Below are 14,751 nucleotides of genomic sequence, written 5' to 3'. Positions count from 1 at the left end.
TTTAAAAATAAGGTCTTTAAAAGAATCTTGATGAGTTATGTGAGAATTACCTAGGGTCATTTCTCAAATGATAACTCAAAATGAATCTAAGTTCATTCTGGGTGACAGCTCTTAATATCATTGTTTTTGAACATTGCAACAAAGAGCCACTAGTTATAGAACTGATTTGCTGCTGCTACTTCTTCTTTTTTTGTGTGTGTGTGTGAGGAAGATTAGCCCTGAGCTAACATCCGTTGCCAGTCGTCCTCTTTTTGCTGAGGAAGATTGGCCCTGGGCTAACATCTGTGCCCATCGTCCTCTACTTTATATGGGACGCCGCCACAGCATGGCTTGACAAGCGGTGCCGTTGGTCCACGCCCAGGATCTGAACCTGTGAATCCCTGGCCGCCAGAGCGGAACACGTGAACTTAACCGCTATGTCACCAGGCTGGCCCCGATTTGCTTCTTTTTGATATTTAAAAAATATATTATAAATTACTTAGTAGGATTACTTAGTTGATTAAAATCTACTTGGTTTTAGAATGGGGCTAAAGAGGAAGAGCCAGGAGAAAGTTAGTTGGAAACCATCTAGACTCCTATTTGTTTTGTTTTTCCTCTTCTTGGGTCTTGGTGAGGATGTCTTATGCCCAGGCCTAGGCAAGACAAGGCTGGTCTTCAACGACTTTTCACCTCCTCTTCAAGTGTTTTTCTTTTCCTCTCCAAGTAATCCATCTAGGTATCTTGTATTTTCCTGTTGAACTTTCTCCCTATTAAGGTCTGTATTTAGTTAGATTTCTGCCCTTTTTTAAAAAAACACGAATTTTCTGTGAGAAGTGATTAACTGATAATCAATTATGCCTCTTAGGGCTATTTGGATTATTGTAACATTAATCTTTGAACATAATAAGACTTAGTTGGGGGATGGTATATGACAGTGTATCCAAATTGGGATGGGGATGTATAAAATTTAAAAAGATTCTTTAATATAATATAATTTTAAAAAGCCAGATTCTGTAACAGGAAAGTTTTCTCTCTGTTACCAGATGAGTGTATGAGTAGGAACCTGTAGCTGCATTTGATCCTCTGGACTTTGTTTATTTGCTCTCTTATATGTTATCTGAATTTTCAATAGAATAGTGCCAGAAGTCTTCCATGAAGGAATGGTATGACTTTTGTTTTCTCACATGTTCTTGTTTTTGCTAGCTTTGTTTGAATAAATTTTTCGTCTTAAGATTACCAGAATATTTTTCTGATGCTGGTAATTGCATTATTTAAACATTTGGTGTTATAGTTCTGTGAAATTTTCTGCAAACATCATATCCATTATTTTTCCTTTCTAGATTAGTATGCTGGGCTTCATTTGCATGTAGTTGACAAAGCCCCAGCTACACTCCCACTTCTTTGGTGACCACATATATTACACTTTAGTTCTTCTTTCGTTACCCATTTGTCATAGCTGTTCAAATACAGCTTGGTTCTTCTACCCTTTTAGTTTTATTTTCTTTTTCAATATAGTCCGAATTCAAATGATTTATGTGAGATTAAGATGGATATAATTTGAAATGTTGCCCATTATTTTCTTTCCCCTTACACTATAAAGTGTGATTGTTTATTTTCACTTAATTAGCAAGTATTTATTGAACACATTTCAAAATAAAAGAATTTGAGGCAATTGAAACATGAGAACTGCAGGAATGTGAGAGAGATTTTAGCTGACATAGAAAGAATGAGCAGGATATAGATAGACTCAGCAGAGGCAGCGGAGGATGCCCCTCCAGTGGGAACTGTAGTGAAGGGAGAGGCAATGCTGTGCAGAGGAAAGAGCAACTTGGCGCCAGACTTGTGGCTGCCATTCAAATCGTCAAATATGTGCTATTCTGAACTTCAGGTTCATTTCCTGTAGAACAGAAGTATAACTTGCTCATTAGATTATTATATTAGCTTCCTAAGACTACTGTAACAGATTACCATAAACCTGATGGTTTAAAACAACAGAAATGTAATCTTTAACAGTTCTGGAGGTGAGAAGCCCAAAATTAATTTCACTGGGCTGAAATCAAGGTGTTGGCAGGGCCGTGCTCTTTCTGGGGGCTTTAGGGGGAATCCGTTCCTTGCCTCTTCCTGCTTCTGGTGGCTGCCATCATTCCTTGGCTTGTGGCTGCATCACTTTATTTCTGCTCTGTGGTCATGTTGCCCTTTCCTCTTCTGTCTGTGTCAAAACTCCTTCTGTCTCTCTCTTATAATTGGATTTGGGGCCCACCTGAATAATCCGGGTTAATGTCCACATCTCAGTATCTTTAAATTAATGACATCTGCAAAGGGTTTGCCATAAAAGGTAACATTTACAGGTTCCAGAGATTAGGTCTGATCTCTTTGGGGCCATTATTTAGCCTACTGCAGATATTATAAGAATTAAATACAGTAATGGAAAAGGTCTCAGATTGAGACTTGCAGAAATATAATTTTCTTTATTTCTATAACTTGAATTAAATTTGACTCTCAGTCTTCGCCTTCTTAGCAGCAGCCAATTTACTCTCCTATTGTTTGCTTTATGGATTGTTCTCAGTCTTGTTGGGGTAAATAATAAATTCAGGTTCTATAAATGAGTTACGCACAGGTTTAGAATATTCTCAATTGAAGGTTCAGACCTACATTCACTCCTCCAACATTCTGGTGGGGCATTTAAGTCCCAGGAGGAGTACTTGTCTAACTCTTGTCCAACTTGTAATGTTTTGGAAACTCTTGCTCCTCTCAAGCTTATTGACTGTACCATAAAGTCCCTTAAGTTCATGGTCTTCTCTTAGCCCCTCCGTGCTCCTTCTGGGGGACTTGATAACTACTGCAGTGCTCTTTCCCCGTACTGGGATGCTGTGGACTCCTCTGCCTTGATGTTGCACTCAGCTATTGCTTCTCCACCATGCCAGATGCAGGGCTTCTACTTGAGGCTAGAGGTCTCCTAAGGCTACATTCTGCTTTGAGCCATACACCACCATTAAAATTATCTGTCACTTTATCATTATCAACTCCTCACCCTGAAAGCATTCTAGCTCTGGGAGGGGGCAGGATACAGGGTCACTTGGGACCTACAGCATCCACTTACTATCTAACTCCCTCTCAGACTCCACTCCAGCCTTTCCTCAACTGAGCCCTTAACTCCAACTCTTTTCCCAGAGCACAGAAGGTAGATCCCTATATGAGGCAATGGAGAACGTGATTCTCCCCAAACAATTATTTTTGTCAATGACTGATAAAGTCTACTTTGAAGCTCAAAAGTAAAGAAAGTGCATCTCTGTCATTTTTTTCCCTCTCTGTATAGTGTATCTTGAGGGCAGAACATAAGCTGTTTCCTTATGGTAGAGAGAGGTAATGGGTACAAAGAAACTCAGGTTGGTAAAACAAACAGGCCAATATCTTGTTCAGTACCTTGAAATTTTCTCCCACTGTAGTTGCAAAGAATATATAGTGCTTAGCACATTGTATGTTTAATAATGTGAACCTGTGTTTCGTAAGTTTGAAAACACCAGCAGGGTTTGGATGAGAAGTAGACAAAGGTAAAGATAGAAAGGGATGCAACTTCCCCCTTGATAGCTCAGTGGCCACTGGCTCTCCCAACACCCTGCTTCTTTTACAGTCTCAAACTCGTGAATGGTAACACAATCCTTCAAGAGCTTAGGCAAAGAACCGTAGTGTCTTTCTTAATTACCTTCTCTCTTTCATTCCATATCCAATTTGTCAGCAAATCCTGTTGGCTCTGCCTTCAGAATACATCCAGATTCTGCCTATTTCTTACACATCCACCGCTACCATTCTAATTCAAGCCATACCCTCTCTCCCCTTGTTAATCGCAATATTGTACTAAATGGTCTTCCTGCTTCCACCCTTAAGCCTTTTAAAATCAGTTCTCCACCCAGCAGCCAATGTGATCTGATGAAAACATAAGTCCCTTCATGTTATTTGTCTGTTCAAAATGGCTTCTAACTCAGAGGAAAAGCCAAATTTACTATGAATGGCAAGTCTCCATGCAATCCCCCCAGCTCATCACCACTACTTCTCTAACCTCTTCTAGTACTTTCTCTTTTGCTCACTTGGCTTTAGCCACATTCACCTCCTTGCTCTTGCCTCAAGGACTTTGTTCTTGTTCTTCCTCTAGATATTCGCTTGGCTCAAGCCCTCATCTCCTTTGGGTCTTTGTTCAAACATTACCTTCTCAATGACGCTTTCCCTGGCAAGCTATTGAAAATGGATTCCTTTCCTCTATGCCCTCCTCTCTCCCTCTTCCCTGCTATTTTTCTCTCTAGTGTTTACTATCGCCTTTGAGGATTTATATTTTTATTGTCCGTGTCTTCCCATTAGAGTGAAAGCTCCATGAGGCAATGACTTTTGACTGTCTTGTTCAGTACAAAATTCTAAGCCCCAAGATGAATGTCTGACACATGTTAGGCCTTCAATAAATATTCGTTGAATGGATGGACGGATGAATGTTATAACTGCCAGATTACATGGATTTGTCTCATAACAAGTAGGAAGTAGACAAGCTTTTTGAGCAGGGGTCACTTTGATACAAATGTTTTATGAGATTTGCTATGATATCAGTGTCCAGGTTGGATTGGAAGAAAAAGAAACTAGAGGTTTGGAGATTAATGAAGAAGAAGTGAAGGTCTAAATTGGAATGGCAATAGAGGGAATGGGTGGGGGGTTGCTGGTTGTGTGAGAGACGCTTGGAGAAAGAATCCCTGATATCTGGGGATAACAAGAGTGGAGGATATGGCGTGGATATAGAGAAAGATGTAATGGAGATGGGAGAATTTAGGAAAAAGCAGTTTGAGAGGGAAAAAGGAAGATGACTGTTTACCCTTCAAGTTTTTGAAATTTTTTTGTAAAATGTACATAACATAAAATTTACCATTTAATACATTTTTAAGGGTACAGTTCACTGGCATTATGTACATTCATATTGTTGTGCAACCATCACAACCATCCATCTCTAAAAACATTTTTATCTTTCCGTGTGAAACTCTGAACCCATTAAACAATAGCTCCTCATTCCTCCCTCCCCCCAGGCCCTGGCAACCACCGTTCTACTTTCTGTTTATAAATCTGTCTATTCTAGGTACCTTATGTAAATGGAATCATACCATATCTGTTCTTTTGTGTCTGTCTTATTTTATGTAGCATAATATCTTTAAGGATCATCCATGTTGTAGCTTGTGTCAGAATTTCATTCCTTTTTAAGGCTAAATATTCTGTTATATGTCTATACAATATTTTGTTTATCCATTCATTTGTTGATGGACATTAGGATGTTTCCACCTTTTGGCTATTTGGAATGATGCTACTATGAACATTGGTGTACAAATATCTGTTCCAGTCCCTGCTTTCGCTTCTTTTGGTTAGATACTCAGAAGTGGAATTGCTGGAATTGTTAATATTTTGAGGAGCCACCATACTGACTTCGGTTTTAGACAAACTATGTTTGAGGTGGTGGAAAGTCTAGCAGTTAGGCCTAGAGTGTGAGTGAAAGCAACTGTAGCTGGAGATTTCACTTCAAGGAACTTGACAGAAGTGATGGCTGAAGAGGGGAGAATGAATTGGTTTAGAGACGGGGAAAGAAAAGAATTGAGCCAAGGGCTGCGTCTTAGGAGGGAGAAGGAGCTACGGGAGCTAGTCAGCGAGACAGAACAAGAGCAATGGGAGTTAGGAACAGAATGCCCAGTGTTGATACACACTTAGCTCAAACTCATCCATATTCATTGAACACTCTTACCAAAACTTCCTGTCAGATGAATAAGCTCCTATTTGAGGATGACATTACTTTCAAGGATCCAGGTCACAGATCACTCCTGAGTGTTGAATTTCTGAAACGCAGATACTTTTCAAAAAGGTCTGAGAAGCACCCAAAAAAAGCAGATGATTTCTGTATTCCTTATTTGGCTGTTCTCCATTTCCTGTTCTGCATTAGTAATTTCACAGTTACTTTTCTTTAACCTTTTACTGAAGTATGACATACCTTAAGAAAAGTGAACAAACCATATGTGGACAACTCAATGAATTCTCAGATCTTGCATATACCTGAGGATCCAACACCCAGATCAAGAAACAGACTATTTCCCACACCCAGTGATTCCCCTCCTGCCCCTGCTCGCTCACCCACTGTCCCCGTTATCTTGATGTTTAACACCATAGATTTATTTTACCTGTGTTGAACCTTATATAAGTGGAATCACATAGTGTGTACTCTTTGTGTCTGACTTCTTTCATTTAATATTATGTTTGTGAAATTTATCCATACAGTTGTGTATTGTAGTATATATTTCACTGTGTGATTTTACACGATTTATTTATTCCTTCTCATGTTGATAGGCATTTGGGTAGTTTACAGTTTGGGGCTATTATGAATAGTATTGCTATGAACATCACAGTTTCTTACTGAAATAGGAATTTTGAGTGTTATATTCACCTCTTTAAAGTTGTCATTGCTTATTTCATTGAAGTGCCTTTTCTCCTAAGTGCCTTCCCACCCTGCCTACCTATCTTCATTCTTTTATTTATTTGTTTTTTGTGAGGAAGATCAGCCCTGAGCTAACATCCATGCCAATCCTCCTCTTTTTGCTGAGGAAGACTGGCCCTGGGCTAACATCCATGCCCATCTTCCTCCACTTTATATGGGACGCCGCCACAGCATGGCCTGACCAGCGGTGCGTCGGTGCGCGCCCGGGATCCGAACTCAGGCCACCAGCAGCAGAGCGCACACACTGAACTGCTACGCTGTGGGGCTGCCCCCCCATCTTCATTCTTAATAAAAAAATATATTTGCCTGAACATTAGTTTTGAGAGTGTAAAGTGCCACAAGAAATTAGATTTCTTAAAAAATTGTATGTACTTGCATTAAAATTTTCCATTTAAAGCATTTGCTTTAATTTTTCTCAGCTGTCAATATTATGTATCTTAAATGCATATTGAAGCTGTCAAAATTTTTTATCTCCTAATGAGGTGAATTGTTCAACCTTGAGGCAAATATTTTAATTTTGGCACCATGATGAGTTGGAGAAAAAGAATAGCTCCATATTCTTAATGCAGATTTGTTATCCAGCTTATAATTTACATAGCAATAAACGGAGATTGAGAATTAGTAAAGAGTGCATTGTAATATTTTATGTGGTTTTTCTCTTCAGGTTACAGTCTGTTTTGGCATAAATGCAACATTACTAATTCAAAATTGGTGAAAATTTTATCAATCTGGTTATTTCAGAATTGAGTGGAATTTTGCTATGTTTAAAGAGATACATACATAATAGATGTATATACATACATAATATATATAAAAATAATTTTGTATATTTGTATGGATATTTATATCCATATGTATTGGTTTACCTACCTGTCTGTCTATCTATCTATCTGTCTATCTATCTCTCTACCTACCTGCCTACCTATCTACCTATCTGTCCATCTGTTGACATACTCACTGAAACATTCTTTACAGAAAGAACAATAGAAGACCATGAGCTGGTGATTGAAGTGCTATCTAACTGGGGAATGGAAGAAGAAAATAAGCTATACTTTAGAAAAAATTATGCCAAATATGAATTCTTTAAAAACCCAATGGTAAGTGAAATCTCCATTAATAGTTATGGAAAATAAATGAATTAGTTAAATTTTATTTTATGTGAAGAAAAGAGTCACTATAAATAAAATACAATTCCCTATATGGTAAATTGTAGGTAAGAATTCTGGTCCTTTGCAATTATAGTCATATTTTTTCTTACTCTAACAATGATTAGTCAACATCATCACAGAAGTTCAGATACACAGTTTTAGGCAACTACTGCTTCTTTTTCTTGCTTTTTAAGAAAAAAAAACAATACATTTGATATGGAGAATGAATTATTAGATATCCTCAAACAGTTTCCAAAATGTTATAGTTTAACACTTTTCACAGAATTTAGGAAATTTAAATGAGAAAATTTTAAAAGTAAAAACAGATTGATGATTGTTGGGAGTGTTGTAACTTAGCCAGAAATTTAAGATTGGCGTGAATCTTGCTGTTCCAAAGTGTTTTGTTTTCAGTGTAATAATTACTGAGCTAAGTAGAAATGAGATGAAGACCAGTGCATTATCTAGTAAATACTACTTTCATTATAGTTCTCTTTAAAAGAAAATAAATGTATGTCACATTCTAATGAAGATTAGGGATCTGGAGAAGTCGGAATAGCCTCTGGGCTCATTATTTTAAATTGTTTTTGTCTCGGCAGCTGTAGCATACTTTTACACTGAGTTTTGGATAATTGGATTGAAATGATCCTTTATGAAAAATATGTGATACACACCATAATAGAATATTTTCAAACCCTGAAAGACCTCTTACTTTCTCTTTTATTGGAACCTATTAATAGAAACATAATTGGGATGATCTTTGACAAAGAAAATAGGAGTCCTAATAAAAATTAAATAGAATTGGAATTTGAAGGGAAACTGTTTTCTTGTGAATCTTTATTAAAAGCAAGAGTTTAAAAGTCGTAGTTAAAGCGTATGATTTAGTGCTTGTTTTTGGTTTTATCTCTTGTTTTTTATTTAAACAAGGTTGTACATTCAGTTTGTAGACGTAGGGAAGTGGTTCTCAACTAGGGGGCGATTTGACAATGTCTGGAGATGTTTTTGGTTGTCATAACTGGGAGTGGGGAGGGCTGCTAGCGAGTAGAAGCCAGGAATGCTGCTAAACACCCTACGATGCACAGGACAGCCCCCCACAACACAGTACTTTAGAGCAAATGTTAAGAGAACTACCGTTGAGTGGTCGGCCCGGTGGTGCAGCGGTTAAGTGCGCGCGCTCCGCTGGGGCGGCCAGGGGTTCGGATCCCAGGTGCACACTGACGCACCGCTTGTCAAGCCATGCTGCAGAGGCGTCCCATATAAAGTAGAGGAAGATGGGTGCTGATGTTAGCCCAGAGCCAGTCTTCCTCAGCAAAAAAAGGAGGATTGGTGACAGATGTTAGCTCAGGGCTAATATTCCTCACACCCACAAAAAAAGAGAGAACTACTGTTGAAAAAACCCATATCCTAGAGGAAGTATAGCAGAATATATTTTCCCAAACTCATCTGATCATACAAATTACCTAGGGGAGTGAGAGAGTGCGTGTTAAAAACGCAGGATCTGGAACCTACCCAGACCCACTGAATTAGACACTCCAGGAACAAGGTGTGGGAATTCCTATTGTCAACAACTGCCCTGGGTGAATTTTATGATTATACATGTTTGGAAAAACAGTAGGTGGAAAGGACTGGACCTTTAGCTCCCTGGCCCTAGTTAAAGTCCTGGCTCCTCTACACTGTGAGCTGTGACCTTGGGTATACCCTTTATTTCTGTGATCCTTGACTTTATAAAATGGAGTTGATAGTCCTTTAATACCTGCTGGACTGGTTGCAGGACTCAGGGAAGAGAGATGGGAGCAAGCACACTGGCACCCTGAGGGCAGTGTTTTGTAACTAGAGGTACAAGGGATCTCTGCATCAGCATCGTCTTAGGGGTTTGCTCATCTTTGGGCCCTACTCCTCTTTTCTCGTTAAGAAACCTGAAGGTAGGGTCCAGGGATCGGTATTTTTAAAAACACGTTGGGTGAATTTCAACACATTGATTTAAAGAACTTTTGCTTTAGATTACTATATTGGTCATAATCGAATCTTTCTAGCATAGATTTTAGAATAATGTAACCTGTATCTTTTCGTCAGTATTTTTTTCCAGAGCATATGGTGTCTTTTGCAACTGAAACCAATGGTGAAATATCCCCCACACAGATTTTGCAGGTAAAATATATTTTCATTAAGATACGTGAGTAGTAACATAATAAAGGGAAACTTTAAGGTCCATATTTATACATGCCCAGATTTTGGAATATTATGCCTTGAGTGATTAATTTTTACTGGAAGTAAAACTGAAAAGAAAAGAATTGGAAAGAAAAAAAGAACAAAACATGGATAAAGAATTCCGTGTATCAATAAAGCCCCCTAACAATGTTATTCTTCCCAGTTTTGGCCAATTGTCAAAGGATTTTAAGCATTTGAAAAATGTATATCGTGAAAGGAAACTTGCAGAGTTTTGCTCTGTGATGTGTTTAAAGATTATGTTAGTCTTTTGAAAAATCAAAATTCCCTGTAAATTGTAGACATTTTACTAACAGATTAGTATTAACTTTTATAATAAATGCCCTCAATCCTATTTGTGGTAAGATATTTAGCAATTAAATGAAAGAAGAAGAAAAGATATAGAATATATCTATTTCATGCACTAATAATAGCTACATTTGTAATAGCTATGTTGGAAATACTTGAGTAGAATTGTGAAATATCTTTGCTGAATTAGGAATATAATTATTTAATTAAAAATCTCTTTAGTTTTGCATCTTTTGGGCTCATTTCTTCCAAACTCACAGTGGCTTTAGGTGATCATTTTCCAAAATATTTTCATTGCAATGAAAGAATGATTTCAGTTATTATTTTATTTTTGATGGAGTAGTAGATTTCACATCAGAAGCTCTACAGTTGTTAACAGGTTATTGTTGAGCCATGTCTTTGTAATAGTTGCTGTTTGATCTAAGCCCTGGGCATCCCCAAACCCATTCAGTATTCTCTGATTTTCAATGAAGACGACTTAATATTTCCAACAGAGATATTACTTTAAATATATTGGTATTTAAATATATTGGTAAATATATTGGGTATCACGGATTTGTTTTCTGTGGGCTTTCTAATAGGTTATATTTCATTTTTGCACTTCACAATATTTTAGAAATATGATTAGTCTGAAGAGATTTTTCTAAAAGCTACTTCTGTGCTACAGGGTTTTCACAGACAGCCCATGAGAATATTAGGACATTCGTGGCAGCAGCAGTAGTGCCCAGGCCCCAACTCTCAGGGCTTCTCTATGCTTCACTACTGGATTATGACAGGGCGATGGATTGGAGTTTTTCTTCTGCCTCCTTTCCCAAATTTTCCTATAATATAGTTATATTACTTTAATGTTAATTTATAAAAACAAGAAAAAATTATAGCTTTGAAATCAGATAGTCCTGCATGTGCCCCTGACCTCTTCTCTCCACTGAGGCAATGTTTCTACTTTTAAAAACGTTCCTTCTTTTTCCAGTGTGACCTCTATGACTCCCTTTTTAAAATTTAATTGGTTTGGTTTAATAACTTGGAAAGCACTCAAACTAAAAAACCTACTTGCCTGTTTTGCATGACAATTAATTAATATCTGTGGCTCATTAAATTTTTCTTAGTAATTTACTTAGAAAAACATAAATATCTACTATCAGCATTCCCCTGAGTAGCCTTTTAAAATATGTTACGTTGTTTTAGCTAACAATTTCTCTTGCTTTCAGTTTTTCCATTTTGCATTTGTTTCTTCATAGGGATTTCTATTTTCTTCTTTTAATGAGACACTAATGCATTTCACTGTCTTAATAAGGACGCTGAGGACAACCACTCTTCCTTTTCATTCCCATTTTCCTGACCAACACGTGCCCGCTGTCTCAGCTAATTATGACTATGTAACACACTATTCCAAACCTTAATGGCTTAAGTACCCACTCACGTTTTGCTGGCAATTTTATGGGTCAGGAATTTGGGAAGGCTTTAACTGGGTGGGTCATCACTGAGGCACATTGACTCACAGTGGGATTTAGGATCCCCTTCTAAGATGGCTTTTCACTACATGTGCCTGGTACTCCTGGCCACTCTTTCTCTCTCCACAGGGTGTCTTATCCTTCAGGGCTTTTCCAGTTGCTCTGGGCTTCTCACCACATAGCTGTCTCAGGGTAGTCGCATTTCTTATGTGACAGCTAGCTTCTAAGAGTTAAGTAGTGGAAGCCCTCAGGTTAGTTAAGAACTACAGTTAGAACTGGCTGTCACTTCTGCCATATTCTATTGGTCAAAGCAGTCATAAGCCTTGACCAGATTCAAGGGGGTGGAGAAATAGACCACCTCTTCATGGTTCATTGGCAAGATCACTTTGCAAAAGAGCGTGTGGGATGGAAGATATTGTTGCAGTTCTCTTTGGAAAACACAATCTGCCATCCCCACCTGCAGCTGAGAACCATAGAGGACAAAGAAGAGATTGTTTGCTTTACCCTCATCAAGGAGGTGAACTTGGCTCAAGTTTCATAATAATTGAATATCTGAAGTCAGGATTGTGGTCTTACTTATACCATAGTGAAGTTGAAGTTGATAGGTTCTCAAGCAAAATCATAGAAAAGTATCAGGATTTAACTCCATAGATGAAGTCCAGCTTTTCAAATGGACATTCAAATAGCTTATAATTTTGTTGTTTGGCCAAGTACTGATCCCTTAGAATGTATATTTTGTGAACGTATTTTCATTTGAAATTTGCTTCAGGTTGTCAAAAGACTTACTTTCTGTTATATATACATTGTCATTTCTGCAATGGTGTATAAGTGGTATTGACGCTATTAGATTTTACCTGTTTCTATTTGAAATCTTAACATGATTAATATAAGGCTACAATATCATTGATTCAAAAACAGTACGAGAGTGTCTGATTTTTCTTCCAGATGTTTCTGAGTTCAAGCACATATCCTGAAATCCATGGCTTCTTACATGCAAAAGAACAGGGAAAGAAGTCCTGGAAAAAGATTTACTTCCTTCTAAGAAGATCTGGTTTATATTTTTCTACTAAAGGGACATCAAAGGTAATTAAAATATCAATGATGTGTTATGAATCATATAAAAGTTGTAAGTTAAAATGGGTTTTACTTTGTTTTATTACTTTATTACTTGATGTCAGGAGTTGGTAATTTTTTTGGATTCCAAGCATTTGCTGTAATCTGTTTAAAAATGATTCAAGTTTATTTACCACTAGTTTCAACATACATCCTTTGATGGAACCTAGATACTCTTATTACAGTACCACATACCTTGCTCATTTTTTCCCAACTCTGAATTCATGCCCTTTCTCCTCACCCTATGCTGCAGATTTTGAGGCCCAGCCCAGTTCACATCTTTTCTTTTTATCCCAGATCATATGACTGGTCTTGCCCACTTCTGAACTTCTGTTGATGTTGATGTACTTAGTAACACTCAGCAGAGTCTGTAATTGTTCTTTAATTCCTTTGAGTGTGTTAGTTTTGTCTCTTTAGCTAGATTGTAAATTCCTAGAGGAAGTTATGTTATGATTGGGGTGGATGTACGTGTTTATGTGTGTGCTTGTGTGTACAGTTACATAGACTTACATGTGCAAATGTCGATGCACACACACGTAATCACTTATACATGTAATTCCCACAGTGCTCAGCACTATGTAGTCTGTGTCTCTATGTAGTCTAGTCAATGTTGTCTCTGCCATATGGTCTATGTTTTATAAGTGTTGACATTTTATCCAATACATTGATATCTTTTAAGTGAAACTACTTTTGAGAGTTTTCATGAGAGGTTATTTTAATTCTATTTTCATTCATCTGTTGTTGTCAGTGACAACATTGTTGATTATGGGTAAATTATCATTTTTCTCTGGCTGTTTTTCAGATATTATTATAATCATTGGTATCCAGTAATTTCCCTGCCATGTTTCTAGGTGCATTCAAATGTATTTTGATAAATCTTGCTGGATTCTCAATATATGCATTCAATCTGCAAATTCTTATTTTTCTTTGATGCTGGAAATGTTCATCCATTATTTATTTCTCGTTATTTGATCCTTTAATTTTCAGTAGGATTTTCTGTCTTGGCTAGTCATGGCTCCAGGTGCCCCTTTGCCTGTGGCTGCCTAACTCCACTCTCTGCCTCTCTCTTCCCGTGGCCTTCTCTTTCTCTGTGTGTCTCTTATAAGGACACATGTCATTGGATTTAGGGCTCACCCAGATAATCTAAGATGATCTTGAGATACTTAACTTAATTACCTATGCGTAGACTCCTTTTCCAAATCAGGTCATATTCAGTTTCTCGGCGTTAGGGCATGGACATATCTTTTGGGGGACTATCATTCAACTCACTACAGGAAGCCAGTGAAAAGTTTTGAGCAAGAGAGTGAAATGATCAAGTTGTAAGAAGATCAGTAGGGCCATAAAGAGTTTAAAAAATCAAGTAGAGAGTGGGAGAGAGAGAAAAATAGAGAGTGAGGGGGAGGGAGCAAGGGAGGCAGGGAAGGAGTAGGGGGTGCAGGGGGAGAGAGAGAGAGAGAAAGAGAGATTGATTAGAGGCACAGATGCTAATTAGATGATCATTTCAGTAATCCAGGATGGAGGGAGAAGAAAGGGATGGGTGCAAGGTTAAATGGCAAACGGCCAGATTTTGCTGATTGCTTGATATGCAAGAGGAGGAAGCATTTAAAAATGTTCTTAGAGAAAGAAATATATAGAGAATGGTTTAATAGAATAAACAGGGATAGGAGGTTTGCTAGAAGGTCAGTATCTTAGAAGTAAGATAATGATCTTAGTTCTAGGTATATTGTGTTGAGGGTGAAACATCCAAAAGGAAATGTTCAGAACACAGGTAATGTTGGAGACCAGATATTTGGGTTGTGGTCCTAATAGGAAGTAGGGAGCCGTAAAGGAGTAATACTTGCCTCTTTTCCATCTTTCCCCAACTGTTCTTGCATAGTCTCCTCTTTTCCCTTATATACAGTTTTCCTTTGTTGCTGTTCGTGTGTGGGTGTGTGTGTGGGTGTGTGTGTGTCTGTTTTTCTTTGAGGTGTAAGTGGTGGGATGCTTCATGGAATGGAGCTCTACTAGTTTAATAACCCCAACCCCTTACAGAAATCTTTTC

The 14,751-nt window shown here is 37.8% G+C and overlaps 1 protein-coding gene across 3 annotated transcripts in view; it reads left to right on the top strand.

Annotated features, from left to right (window-relative positions):
* GRB14 (growth factor receptor bound protein 14) overlaps positions 1–14,751 on the top strand; it is a 126,431-nt gene that overhangs the window by 92,183 nt on the left and 19,497 nt on the right. For all 3 annotated transcript variants that reach the window (XM_087435307.1, XM_014785889.2, XM_004428255.3), the window contains 3 exons: positions 7,463–7,584; positions 9,706–9,780; positions 12,543–12,680. In XM_087435307.1, the coding sequence (XP_087291433.1) occupies positions 7,463–7,584; positions 9,706–9,780; positions 12,543–12,680 (335 nt within the window). The remainder of the gene's footprint in view (positions 1–7,462; positions 7,585–9,705; positions 9,781–12,542; positions 12,681–14,751) is intronic.

This window comes from Ceratotherium simum, chromosome 9 (assembly GCF_057802395.1).
Source record: "Ceratotherium simum simum isolate JZ-2026a chromosome 9, ASM5780239v1, whole genome shotgun sequence".
Taxonomy (NCBI): Eukaryota; Metazoa; Chordata; class Mammalia; order Perissodactyla; family Rhinocerotidae; genus Ceratotherium; species Ceratotherium simum.
The sequence above is the reverse complement of the archived record's forward strand: the minus strand, read 5'-3'. Positions and strand labels throughout refer to the sequence as shown.